This window comes from Dipodomys ordii, unplaced genomic scaffold (genome assembly GCF_000151885.1).
Source record: "Dipodomys ordii isolate 6190 unplaced genomic scaffold, Dord_2.0 Scaffold16, whole genome shotgun sequence".
Taxonomy (NCBI): Eukaryota; Metazoa; Chordata; class Mammalia; order Rodentia; family Heteromyidae; genus Dipodomys; species Dipodomys ordii.
The window spans coordinates 18337831-18349791 of NW_012267232.1; the positions used below are offsets into that span (position 1 = coordinate 18337831).

General features: G+C 43.8%; 3 protein-coding genes across 3 annotated transcripts in view; 2 read left to right on the forward strand and 1 right to left on the reverse strand.

Annotated features, from left to right (window-relative positions):
- Positions 1-6093, forward strand: part of Ralgapa1 (Ral GTPase activating protein, alpha subunit 1 (catalytic)) — a 255284-nt gene extending 249191 nt beyond the window's left edge. The window contains exon 38 of the mRNA XM_013012238.1: positions 4691-6093. Coding sequence (XP_012867692.1) covers positions 4691-4839 — 149 coding nt within the window. The 3' untranslated portion in view covers positions 4840-6093. The remainder of the gene's footprint in view (positions 1-4690) is intronic.
- Positions 6094-7974: 1881 nt separating this feature from the next.
- Insm2 (insulinoma-associated 2) lies at positions 7975-9645 on the reverse strand. Its single transcript, XM_013012285.1, has one exon. It carries the CDS (start codon positions 9643-9645, stop codon positions 7975-7977), a length of 1671 nt encoding a protein of 556 aa, XP_012867739.1.
- Positions 9644-11961, forward strand: part of Nfkbia (nuclear factor of kappa light polypeptide gene enhancer in B-cells inhibitor, alpha) — a 96834-nt gene continuing 94516 nt past the window's right edge. Inside the window, exons 1-2 of the mRNA XM_013012239.1 lie at positions 9644-9686; positions 10065-10264. Coding sequence (XP_012867693.1) covers positions 9644-9686; positions 10065-10264 — 243 coding nt within the window. The remainder of the gene's footprint in view (positions 9687-10064; positions 10265-11961) is intronic.

Genomic DNA, 11961 nt, shown 5'->3' on the forward strand with positions numbered 1-11961 from the left:
ACTTAAGACTGCACCTCGTAAGTAGCTAGGATTATAGATTCAAGCCATAGATAGATAAATAGATAGATAGATAGATAGATAGATAGATAGATAGATAGATAGATAGATAGATAAATAGATAGATAGATAGATAGATAGTCTTTAAGGTTGACAAGGGTTTGAAATCAGGCTGATCTGGATTTGAATTTTAACCATAATCTTGCTATTTATTATCTATATAAACTGAAATTAATCTATACCATTTTCTCATTCATAAGGAGGTAAAATTTATTAAGCTTATCTGAATTGTTCTATGTTTGCAGTTAGTAGTTTTAAGATACATTTTTTGTGCCAATCCTAGGGCTTGAACTCAGGGCTTGGATGCTATCCCTGAGTTTCTTTTGCTCAAGACTCGCACAGCTCCACTTCTGGCTTTTTTTGGTGGTTTGTTGGAGATAAGAGTCTCACGGACTTCCTTGCCCAGACTAGCTTCAAACCACAATCTTCAGATCTCAGCCTCCTGAAGAGCTAGGATTTCAGGACATGAGCTACCAGCACCCAGCCATTTTTAAAGTATTTTTAGGTGAAACTGCTTCTTTGTATTTCTTTACTGCTTTATTTTAAATTATGTAGCAATGTTTTCTTTATGACACTAAGTACAGTATCCATGCTAATCTTAATCACTCACCAACCTCTTTTTTTGGGGGAGGAGGGTCAGTTGTGGGGCCTGAACTCTGGGCCTGGGCACTGTCGCTCAGCTCTTCAACTCAAGGCTAACGGTCTGCCACTTGAGCCACAGCACCACTTCTGGCTTTTTGTGCTTATGTGGTGCTGAGGAATCGAACCCAGAGCCTCATGCATACAAGGCCAGCACTCTGTCACTGAGCCAACATCCCAGCCCTCACCAACCTCTTTAACATATTACAGTTACAGTTACTTGGATAATCTAAGATTATATTTTATAGGGCTATCAAATAGGAGAGGATAAATTCTTTGATTCCCCCAGAACTAAACCTGAAGATATATTGTATTCATCATATTTGAGGTTATCATCACCTATTTTATTTTAAAAAAATAATTCTGTTCAACCCCTTCTTTTTAATATTTTTCTGACTCAAAGCCTACTAAATGTTGCTCTATTTTTTGTTTTATTGTATAGCTACTACATTCTATGATCTTTGCATGTGATCCACTAATCTCCACTACAACTTGGCAAAATAACATATTGTCTCTTATTTACAAATAAAAGTTTTCAAGGTCAGATAGCTAATTAGGTGTCAGACTTGGCATTTAATCTACAACTGTCTGTCTGGTCCATGTTCTTTCTAGTATATTCTCAGTGTGTCTTAGTTCAGTATTCAAATTGTTTTCAAAAGGCTGTATTTACCCAGTAACTCAGTAGTTTTAAACTGTTGTGCTTGTCACCTAACAGTACAAACAAAATGACAATAAACTAAAATCCATTGTGTTCCTTTTTTAAATGTGTGTAGAACCCTAAAGTCAAAGTCATCATGTTATTTTAATAGTTTGCTGTAACCAGTGTACAATATATAATCAGTTTATTATATTATCAAGATAGTGACACAATCTGTGTGAGCACTGGAAGTGTGTAACCGATGCCTTATGTATAAATATAACACCCCATAGAAATGTTTCAAATTCATTCTTGAAGATATAATAATAAAAGTAATTAAGACATTCTTAATGACTTGGGTAACATAGATCACTAGTTAGGCAGAATAGAGCATGACCTAAAATGTGTCACTATATTCTTTATATCTAAAATTGAGGTCTCCCTACTATAAATTGTTTATGGAGTTTTGGTATACTGAGTATATACCACATATATCATTGGCTAGAACTATGTACCACGCACTAAAAAGCCTGATTTGAGTGTGAGTTGGCTGAAGGCAATAAGGAAGACATGGAGGAAATGCTGTTTCTTGTTTCTATACATATATCCAGTGCTGGGACTTGAACTCATGGCCTGGATGCTTTCCCTGAGCTAATTTTTATTTAGGGCTAATACTCTACCTCTTGAGCCACAGCTCCAGTGGTTAATTGGAGATGAGTCTCATAGACATTCCCACCCAGACAGCTTCAAACCACAATCCTTAGATCTATGCCTCCTGAGTAGCTAGGATTACAGGCAGGAGCCACCAGCATCTGGCAAAAAAAAATGTATTTAAGTGAGGAAGCTGAGATTACTTACCTAGGCATCTATTCAATTTATTTGCTGTTATTTTTTAAAGTAGTGAAAGAAAGGGATTATGTCAGACAATGTTCTTTGAATTAGGCATACTTTAATAAAAACTGTGTTGGTCACTTGCCTGTTGGACAGTTGAAAGGCTAATGTACCAAGGATCTGATTTAATTTTATGTAATTAAAATCTATGTGGAGCTGTGTGCCAGTGGCTCACGCCTGTAATCCTAGCTACTCAGGAGGCTGAGATCTGAGGATCGTGGTTCAAAGCAAGCCCGGACAGGAAAGTCCAAGAAACTCATCTCCAATAAACCACCAGAAAACTGGAAGTGGTGCTGTAGCTCAAGTGGTAGAGTGCTCGCCTTGAGCTGAAGAGCTGAGGGACAGCACTCAGGCCCAGAGTTCAAGCCCTATGACCCACCAAATAATTATATAGCTTTCTAATATATCAGAGTATGTCTAGAGATGTCAAGGCCAAGTGATAGGATAACATACCACCAGTACAGTGACTTTAAAAGAAAGATATTTATGGAACCTCTCATAGACTTCTTTCTTCTTTTCTTTTTTCCTGTTTGAACTTGTTTTGTTAGTTGGTAAGTATAATGTTTGAATTTAAAAAGCATTGACCATTGTGAAACATCATCACCCTAACTCATTGCATGCCCAATTATATTTCCTAATAAAAACTTGATTATTCTTTACTCTGCTCCTCAGTTAACACCTGTAAATTCTGCACTGTGTCTCTCATTATCTGTTATCTATCTTCTCTTTTGTTTTCTCACTTCTGCTCGCTACTCCATTTCTTCATTCACAACAAAGAAAGAAATGCAGTGATAGTTCTCTTCCTCCCAAAACCTCCGCTAGAAAACATTGGCCATCTCAAGGTAAACAACCATGGGAAGGCCTCTCATGTTGGCTGGGAATAGTATGCATTAGCAGGAAACCATCAGCTATTGCTTTCCCCTCCTCCTGTCTTCCATTTATAGGACTTCCCACAGTGCACCATGGATTCATGTTCTTCTCAGGATTAGCCGTTAAATTCTACCATAAGTGGATTCAGATCTTTGGGAAAAGTTGAACAAAGTATTTCCTCATTTATTTTGAAGGCCAACCTCATTTCAATTAGGAAAATGTTGGAGAAATTACTTTAAGAAGGATATTGACTTGGATTATGAGTGACAGGATATTTTTCAAAAATAAAGTAATTATAACATTTGGCCTTAAAAAATACTTTGAAGTGTTCTATACATACACATTTTTGATGAAGATAATAAGATCTGAACTCCTTATTGAACATTTTTTGGTTTTCTTATAAATATTTATAACTTCATTTTAAGCACAAATGTTTAAGTACTAGCTAGCATAATAATCTCCAAGTTGGATGTGTCAATGAAGTATTGCATTGGCTAACAAATATGCCAAAAGGAGGAATGTAAGGTCAAGTATACAGCCTATATGCCTGTATGGTGTTTTGCTTGTGACACAAAGAATTTTTTCATATTTAAGACCCACAAAATGTCTACTGAAGTACCTTACTCATTTTTTAATTTAGCTATTTTATTTGTACTTTTTCTTTTTTTCTAAAGTATTTTTCTTTCTAATATCTTATTCAGTTATTTAGTAAATACTTAAGATGGTATACTTTTCAAGTTTGGGCACTATTGTTATTCATTGGAGAATCATAGGAGTAAAGAACTGTTTTGTAAATGACACAAAAAATACATTTAAATTTGTTTTGCTTGTTTTAAATTTCTATATTGACCAGTTCTGCTGGTCACCTACTTGCTATTATTGAAAAGTATAAGTATAGAAGTTTACATTAGCCCTTGAGCAAAAAAGCTCTAGGACAGCACATAGCCCAAGTTCTGGCTCAAAAAAAAAAAAAGAAAAGAAAAGAAAAAAGGTTTAGTGAAATTATATTAGCATATCTACATTTCTAAGGTCAGTTGGTCTTTTTGTTTACTGGTTTTAGATGAGAATTCTTATCTTTCCTCTCCCCAGGCTTTATCTTGCTCTTTTTTAAACCCTACTTAAATACCTAGCATCTAGATGGTCTCATAAATGCCTAGTTCCTCTTTGGGATATAACTATTTAGAACTGTGGGGCACTCTTTTCCTCTGGTCTGGACAGTAAAAGCCCTATTCTGATTGTGCCCTAGAGATAGGATTGGTCTTTTCTCACCAGCTTCGTGTGTCTTCCTCTGCATGCCAGTGTTGCTTTGGATATCTGTTCTTTCTGCCCAAAGCTTCCCATTGCTTTTTCAACGGCTCTAGCTCTGGAGATGATGATTGGTGCATTTCTTGCTGATATGATGGCATGAGCTACCAGATCACTTTGTTTTAAATACATTCATAAGCTGTTGCAACAAGCAAGTTTGGGGCTTGTTTTTCCCCTCAAAAGACCTCATTAAGAGTTAGTATACTTGGTCCAGAGAGTAACAGAAAGGTTTTTTTCTGATGGGATGACAGGCCTAGATGACTACACTAATGGCCGTGCTCTTTCTTACAGGCTCCTACCCAGAGGTTCTACCCAGTGAAGCTCCCACAGCAACGCAGGTAGATGGGGCTGACCTGGCCTCTCCAATGTCTCCTCGAACTAGCAAAAGCCGCATGTCCATGAAGCTGCGTCGTTCTTCTGGTTCAGCCAATAAATCCTAAGGACACAAGCAGCCTAGCAATCATCAGCAGCTAGCCACTTTAGTCCAAACATAGCATTAACTCTTTCAGGCCTTCATGTCTGCCAAATATGCATGTTCTTTCCTGTACATTTGAGAAAACACTGGACTTAAAATAATTTGTAACTTAATATTTTAGGTTTGGGCTATTTGATCAGTTCTCCCCCCACCCATGCTGCAAGCTGTCATATCCTGAGGGGGTAGAGTTTTAATCTATACTCACTACCTGCCCAGAGAATTATGTCTAAGTAGTTTTACCTTTAATTTCATGATTAATGTTGAGCCAAAGCATAATTGGACAGATAGTTTCATTTTATTTATTGTGCCCCATTGCAGCTTCATTGCTCAATAAATACAAATCTTTTGCAAATGCAAACTTTTTTTGTGGTGCTGGGGATCAAAGTTGGGTCTCAAGCATGCTAGGCAATCACTCTACTATTGAGCTATATCCCATCCTTACAAATGTAAAATTAAGTTTAAACATTTATACAGTTAGAACAACATTAGCCTGTTACAAACCTGTTAATTCACAGGGTGTGTATAGATTATTTATGTTATAAAATATTCAGTATATGGTCATGTATCTCAAATTCCAACCTAAATGATTTTAGCATTTACTACTTTCTAAGGCAGTGTTTCATTTTTTGGCTGTGTAACACCATGACATAGCCAATAATGAGAAAAATCACTACTGAAATTTGATTTCTGTTTAGCTTCCAAACACTTTTCCAATGTTCTGCTTTTTAAGTGGTATCACCAGTATATGCTATTTGTTTTGAGGTTTTGGCCCTTTGTTGTTGTAGATCTTGGTATATCTATGTTCTTTCTTCAGTACCAAAAAACAAGTGGTGTGCAGGAGGAAAATACTTTTCTGATATAAATATTATCTCAAATTATGTGTATTATTAAAAAGAAAAGAGAATGTGACCTAGAAATCTTAAGTTAAATCTAATACTGTTAATAATAAAGTCACAGGTGCAAGTTGGTGTACACTCCACCCTCCAAAAGTGTTTTCCTATAGCAGATCAGCTGCTTACATTCTGTTTTGGATGGCCATCTTGTAAGGAAATGTAGCATGACATTGGTACCAACTGCATGTGTAAATACATCATACTGGCACCCGTAGCATATAAATTATGTATTCATGTAGTGTCTACAAATTTGTAATGGGGGAGATTTAAAAAGATGACATGGTGTTTAACAACACAATAAAAATATTCTTATCACTCGCTCTCCATAATTTGTCTTGTTTCATGTTTTCAGATTTAATAGCAGGACTATCTGATTGGACTTTAAAGCCTAAAGCTAATTATGAAAAGTGAAGGTAAATCCCATTTTCAGGGCACACTCCAACTTATTTTCAGATCCTACCACAGTCATCAGAAACACAAAATCTTACACTTCAAAAAGTCTGGCTAGAAACTTTGACCAACATACACTGGTTGAAGCATCCAATTTATCTCATCTTGTTCCTTAAATTTCTCATAGTTTTATAAATAATACACCTTCAGGAATAAAACTTTACAATTTTTTTCTAAAATAACAAGAGTTCCTTTGCACTTTTTTTCCTTGTGATGACAAATTCCTGTGCAAGCTTATTAAATAAATAGATAACTGGAGTCCCTTCGAAAAAACAGTATAGACCATTTTCCACAGCCAAGATGAACTATTTAAAGAGAAACTCAAACTTAACTGTTTACATGTTTCTAAGATGCTTTCTCTTTTTAAAATGAACATCTGAAGTATTGATGTATGCAATAAAATGGCATGTAAATGCCAGCTTCTAATAGTGAAATTAGCACTATTGTTATTCATTTTGTCATATTCAAATAACTAAGATGCACTTTGTTGCCATTTCTTGAGAAGAGTGTCTTGAAAGTACATATGCTTTCTTTTGTAGCTTCAATCTGTGTAGCTAGATTTCCAAGGAAAATTTCTCATTGCATTCCTGCACCATTATATTCATTTGCAAAATATAATATCCCTTGTCTTTGTTTTTTGTCTAAATTGGTTACTATGATTCTAAAATAAAATACTGGCATAGTGGGGAGAAGAAATGTGGCTTTGAAAATATGCTGTATTCAATCAATTCTTAAGACACAGGACAAAAAGCACAGTCTATGTACATTTATTTGGTGGTAAGCATTTTACAGATCTGAGCTCAGCCAGTGTTACACACTGGCTATTCGGAGATGGGTACAGAATGTATTCAAAATTTGCTGCTGAAAAGAAAATATAGAATATTGAGGACGTTGTCATTTAGATCCATAAAGTACTATAGATATTAACACAAGTTGAACCATTTAGTATATAAATATACAGAATGAGATTTACAACATAACACTCATTTGGGTGAAACTTTATTACTAAAACAGTCAAACTTCAGGGGAAAAAGTTCCGTATTTCCCAAAAGCTACATAGCTTTTTTAAAAGTTTAAAGTAGCTTTCTGAATACTGCACACAAAACAGCTCTGAAGAATTTAGCGGGTGTCTCAACTCCTTCCAGAAAAGTGGCCCCTCCTCACTTCCAAACACAGAATAGACAAATATGTGTAATTACAAAAAGACGGGAGATTCTCAATCCCCCAAGAGCAGCAACCGTTCTCTTAAATTCCTTGCCATGAATCTAGGTCTTAAATATTTCCTCCTGTGTTTGGCACCAGTCACAACTTTTAATTCACAGAATATACAATTCAAGATGTCTGACCCTATTGAGACAGAAACTACATAGGCGCCTGTGATGACAAGAGAGAAAAAAAAAAATACCGCTGGCCTCTCACTTTGGTTAGCCACTGAGACATGCACACATTCACTGCGACTTTCCATAGGAATTACAAATCATAGGATTCGTTGGGGTCTCCGGAGTTTTGCAGGGGAAACAATCCTATTTTACTGGGAAACGTGAGGCGGATTTAAAGCTGACTTTGACCGTGAATGTTTGTTTTATACAATATACATACCTGCTCTAGAGAGGGGTTTTACTTCTCTGTCCGCTCCTCTGGCGGAAGAACTGGGAGAGTTTTAGGAGAAAAACCATGGGAAGGGGACTTGCAGAAAGACCCCACAAAGTCTCCCAGGAACTGCTTTCCCGAGGCCAGTTCGGAAATTGCCCTGGTCCTCAGCAGCCCGGCCGCAGTGGCATCTGCAGCAGCAGCACTTGCCGGCTTTCCGAGGGGTGGCATTTATTGATGTGCCGGGTCAAGCCCGGAGAGCTGAAGAACGTGGACGAGCAGTGCTTGCAGGAGAAAATCTGCTGAGCACTCCCTTCCGACGCCCCTCCAGGCCCGGGCGCCTCCGGGGGAGCCCCTGACAGAGCGGGCAGGAGCAGCTCCTCGCGGACCGCGTGCCACAGCCGGTGCTTCTCCCTGATGTCTGCCGATGGGAAGTGTGCCCCGCACAGCGGGCAAGCGAAGGCGAGGGGGGCCCCCCGTTCCGATCCGAAGCTGGGGAGCAGCGCGCGCGCCGAGCCCGCCTCGTGAGTGCCCAGGTGCTTGCGCAGATAAGCTTGGCGACGAAACTTTTTGTGGCAGTACGGGCACACGAAGATCTCAGAGCCCCCCGAACCACCGCTCGGCACGGGCACCCGATGCCCCAACACCCCCTCCGTGTACGGGGCCTGTAGTACTTGCGGCTCGGGGTGTGCCAGCACCTGGAGGCCTTGGCGCGGAGCGCTGTCCTGGTGCTGACTATCCCCGGAGCTGTCCTCAGCCTTCGGGTGCTGATCCGCAGTCCGCTCGGCCCGGCTGTTCTCCTTCCCCTCGGCCAGGAACGATGCCAGGTGCCCTGCGTCGGCGCAGGATGCAGACGATGAGGGCGGTGGCTTCCCATCGGCGGAGGAGCCGGTGGTGGCAGCGGCGGGACGAGGCTTGTGCCAGCGGCGATGGGAGGCGAGGTTGGCGGGACAGCTGAAGACCTTGTCGCACTCGGGGCAGCGGTACTCGACGCGCACGATGCGGGAGCAGCGGTGCTGGGCCAGCGCGAAGGGATCCGCATACTGCTCCTTGCACAGCTGGCAGATGAACTCCCCCAGCGGCGTGCGGCTGCCCCCCGGGACCCGGGACGGCGCCCCTGGCTCCTCCTCCTTGATCTTCAGGCCCAGGACCGGGGATGTGGTCACCTCGTCCGCGAAGCTCAACTTCCTCATGGCCTTTGGCTTCTTGATCCCCGCCGCGATGGGAGCGGCGGGCCCGGGCGAGCAGCCCGCAGGTCCCTTGGCGCGGCGCTCGCTGCCCGCCGCCCGCTTCAGGCCGTGCAGGGTGGCGGAGAGCGGAGCGGGGTCCAGCTGGAGCGCGGGCTCGGGGAACGGCGCCCGCAGCGGCAGCAGGAACTGTTCCCCCGAGGTCGGGGCGGCGGCGGGCGCCACCGAGCAGGAAAAAGTGGCCAGGGAGGCGGCGCCCCCGGGAAAGGACTCGGCGGAGACCGGCGAGCGGAGGCAGCGCTCCAGGAAGGCGCGGCGCAGCTCCGCGCCCGCCGGCTTGGCGGGGCTGGGCCCGGGGCCCTCCCTCCCATTGGCCCTCCACTGGGCACCTTCCTGCCCGCCCTCCCCCAGGCTCACCCCGGCCGCCCGACAGGGTGGCCCCGACAGCTCCTGGGCCGCCTCCATCGTCAGCTCTTCTCTAGGTTCCTCCTGGGTGGGGGGCGCTGCCTTCTCGACACAGGGCAGGGAGGCGTCGGGGCCGGGCGGCGCCACCACCAGGGGACCCGGCAGAGGGAAACCCCGCTCGGCTAGGCGAACTCTGTAAGACCCGCCCGTCCGTTTAGTCCGCTTCACCAAGAAGCCCCTCGGCATGGTGGAGTCCGGAGTTTTGAGCCACCAGGAGAAACGGGAGGGTCGGCAGGGATTCGGGGGAGCCGGCGAGAGCGGCAGCCACCAAAGCTTCGCCAGGCGATCATGCCCGGGCTGCCTTTATAGCTGAGACGCGGGCCGAGTGGCCCGCTGAGCCACCTCCACGCTGAGCCGGCCAATCAGGAGTGAGCGCGGGCCCGGGGGCGTGGCCTCTGCGGAGGCCCCGCCGCGTGGGTGGTGTAGGCAGGGTGGGCGGTCAGGAGGTGCGCGGACCCCTGGCCGGCCTCGTGGCCTCGCAAGGGCACCCGCACCCCGACCCTGCCCCGGACGGCCCCCTATCCTATCCGGGGCAAAGACGACAAAAAGCCACGGCCTGGACAGTAAGGAAACCCTGTAGCACTCTCGGCCTCGGCCGCCTGCAGGGACGAACAGCTGCGGAGTACCCAGGGCACCCCCAAAACGGAACCCCCACTTCCACCCCTACGCAAGGACGGAGACCGGTGGCAGCGACCAGCTGGGAGTCCGCCGGGAAAGGGTTAACATCCTCGGCCGTATTGAGCTGAGGAGAAGCTGCCGAGCGGCCCCCGAAGGCTCGGGACGGAGCGGGCACGGCCGCCCTCCGGTATCGATCCCCCGCGCGTCTGTGAGACTATGAGAATCCATCTGGGCAGAAGGGCTCTCAGGCCGGCGCGTGCGTGCCCGCCAGCCTGCGGAGCTCCGGACGCCGGCACGTTTCCGCGCCCCGAGCCTCTCCACGGCCCGGAGAGGCCGAGGAGTGGGGAGGGGGACGGGATCTAATTTTCCACGGTCTTCACGTAAAGTGCTTTCTCTGCTCGCGAGGTCCACTTAGGCGACCCAGAGACATGACTTCATGCCTGGCCGGCCTGCTTAGCGCGGAGGAGACTGCCGGCATCGGCGCCGCAGCTGCTTCCCTGCGCAGCCCCAGGCGGGGTCCGCGCGCAGCGCACTCTGCGCCGACGCCGCCCGGAGCCCAGCACTGCTGGTTTCAGGAACTGAAAAAAGGGTGAAAGTTTGTGGTACTTCCTAGACGATGAGACAGACCGTGTGAGGCAGAGATAAAATGTCAGAATTCATACTGGACGTGGGTACAGTGTGAGAACAGGAAGGAGAGTTGGTTATGCTCACCTCTCCTTACTAAACCAAATTGGAGCCAGGCACCGGTGGCTCATGCCTTAAAGCCTTCCTACTAAGGAAAATCCAGCCCCAGGGAGACAAATCCTAAACTCTCAGCTCCAATTAATCGGAAAAAAAAAAAAGCTGGAAGTGGAGGTGTGGCTCAAGTGGTAGTAGAGTGCCAGCCTTGAGCAAAAAACCAATTGGCAAAGCAGACTGAGGGAGATGTTTTTAAAGTAGAATGTAGAGTAATCTAGTCATCAATAAAACATTTTCCTCTCATTAATAAGGTATTATCATATAGAGGACAGTATTTAGGAAAATACTTTGAGTAATTATAGTTTTATTAATCTCTGGTTATACATTAAGTATTTTGCTTAATTTCTACTCTGTATACATACATACATATATACATGCATACCATACATACATACATACATACATATGCACACACACACAGCAGGAAGGCGTATCCTTACTTTTTTTTAAAAAGTGTATCAAGCCAGAAAAAAAGGTAGAGAACCAGCAAAAGTAGCAAAGACCCCAGATTCATACCAAGATCAGAGTAATTCCAAATCTCAGACTTTCCCACAACTGTACGTTCTTCAGTACACGTACACACACACACAGTTTCACATATTGATACTTCCCTTCACCAAGTGCATTTTTAAAAGTACTTGGTCATAGAAAACAAATTGACTTCATAACTGAATAATGGATGAAGACCTACAATTATGCTATTTCCCACTAAATATCATGAAACCATACACCACTAAATGATGCAATTTTATAATCAAAATGAATATTCTGAATCTCTGTTTGAAACATTTGAGTCTTTGAATAGTGTTAGTAATCTTACATTTCCTGAATTGATGGCTTCTAACATATAAACTTATATAAGACTTACAATGCAAATTCTCAGTTCTCCTTTCCTTTCTCCTGATGACTCAGAATGTATGGTGTTGAAAGTATGATGTAAGAATCTTAATACTTTTAAGAGTGCCCGTTTTCCAGGTTTTTCCCCCAAAGACAAAGTACTTTGTTAGAACGGCTGTCACCTATTTTCTACCAAATCCAATAGTTTTATTCATAGCTCATACCTTCCCTTGCTCTCAGGTAGAATTTTGAAAACAACTTTTCTGGAAGGTGGTGTAACAAGTGTTTATCAGTTTAAAAAAAAAAAAA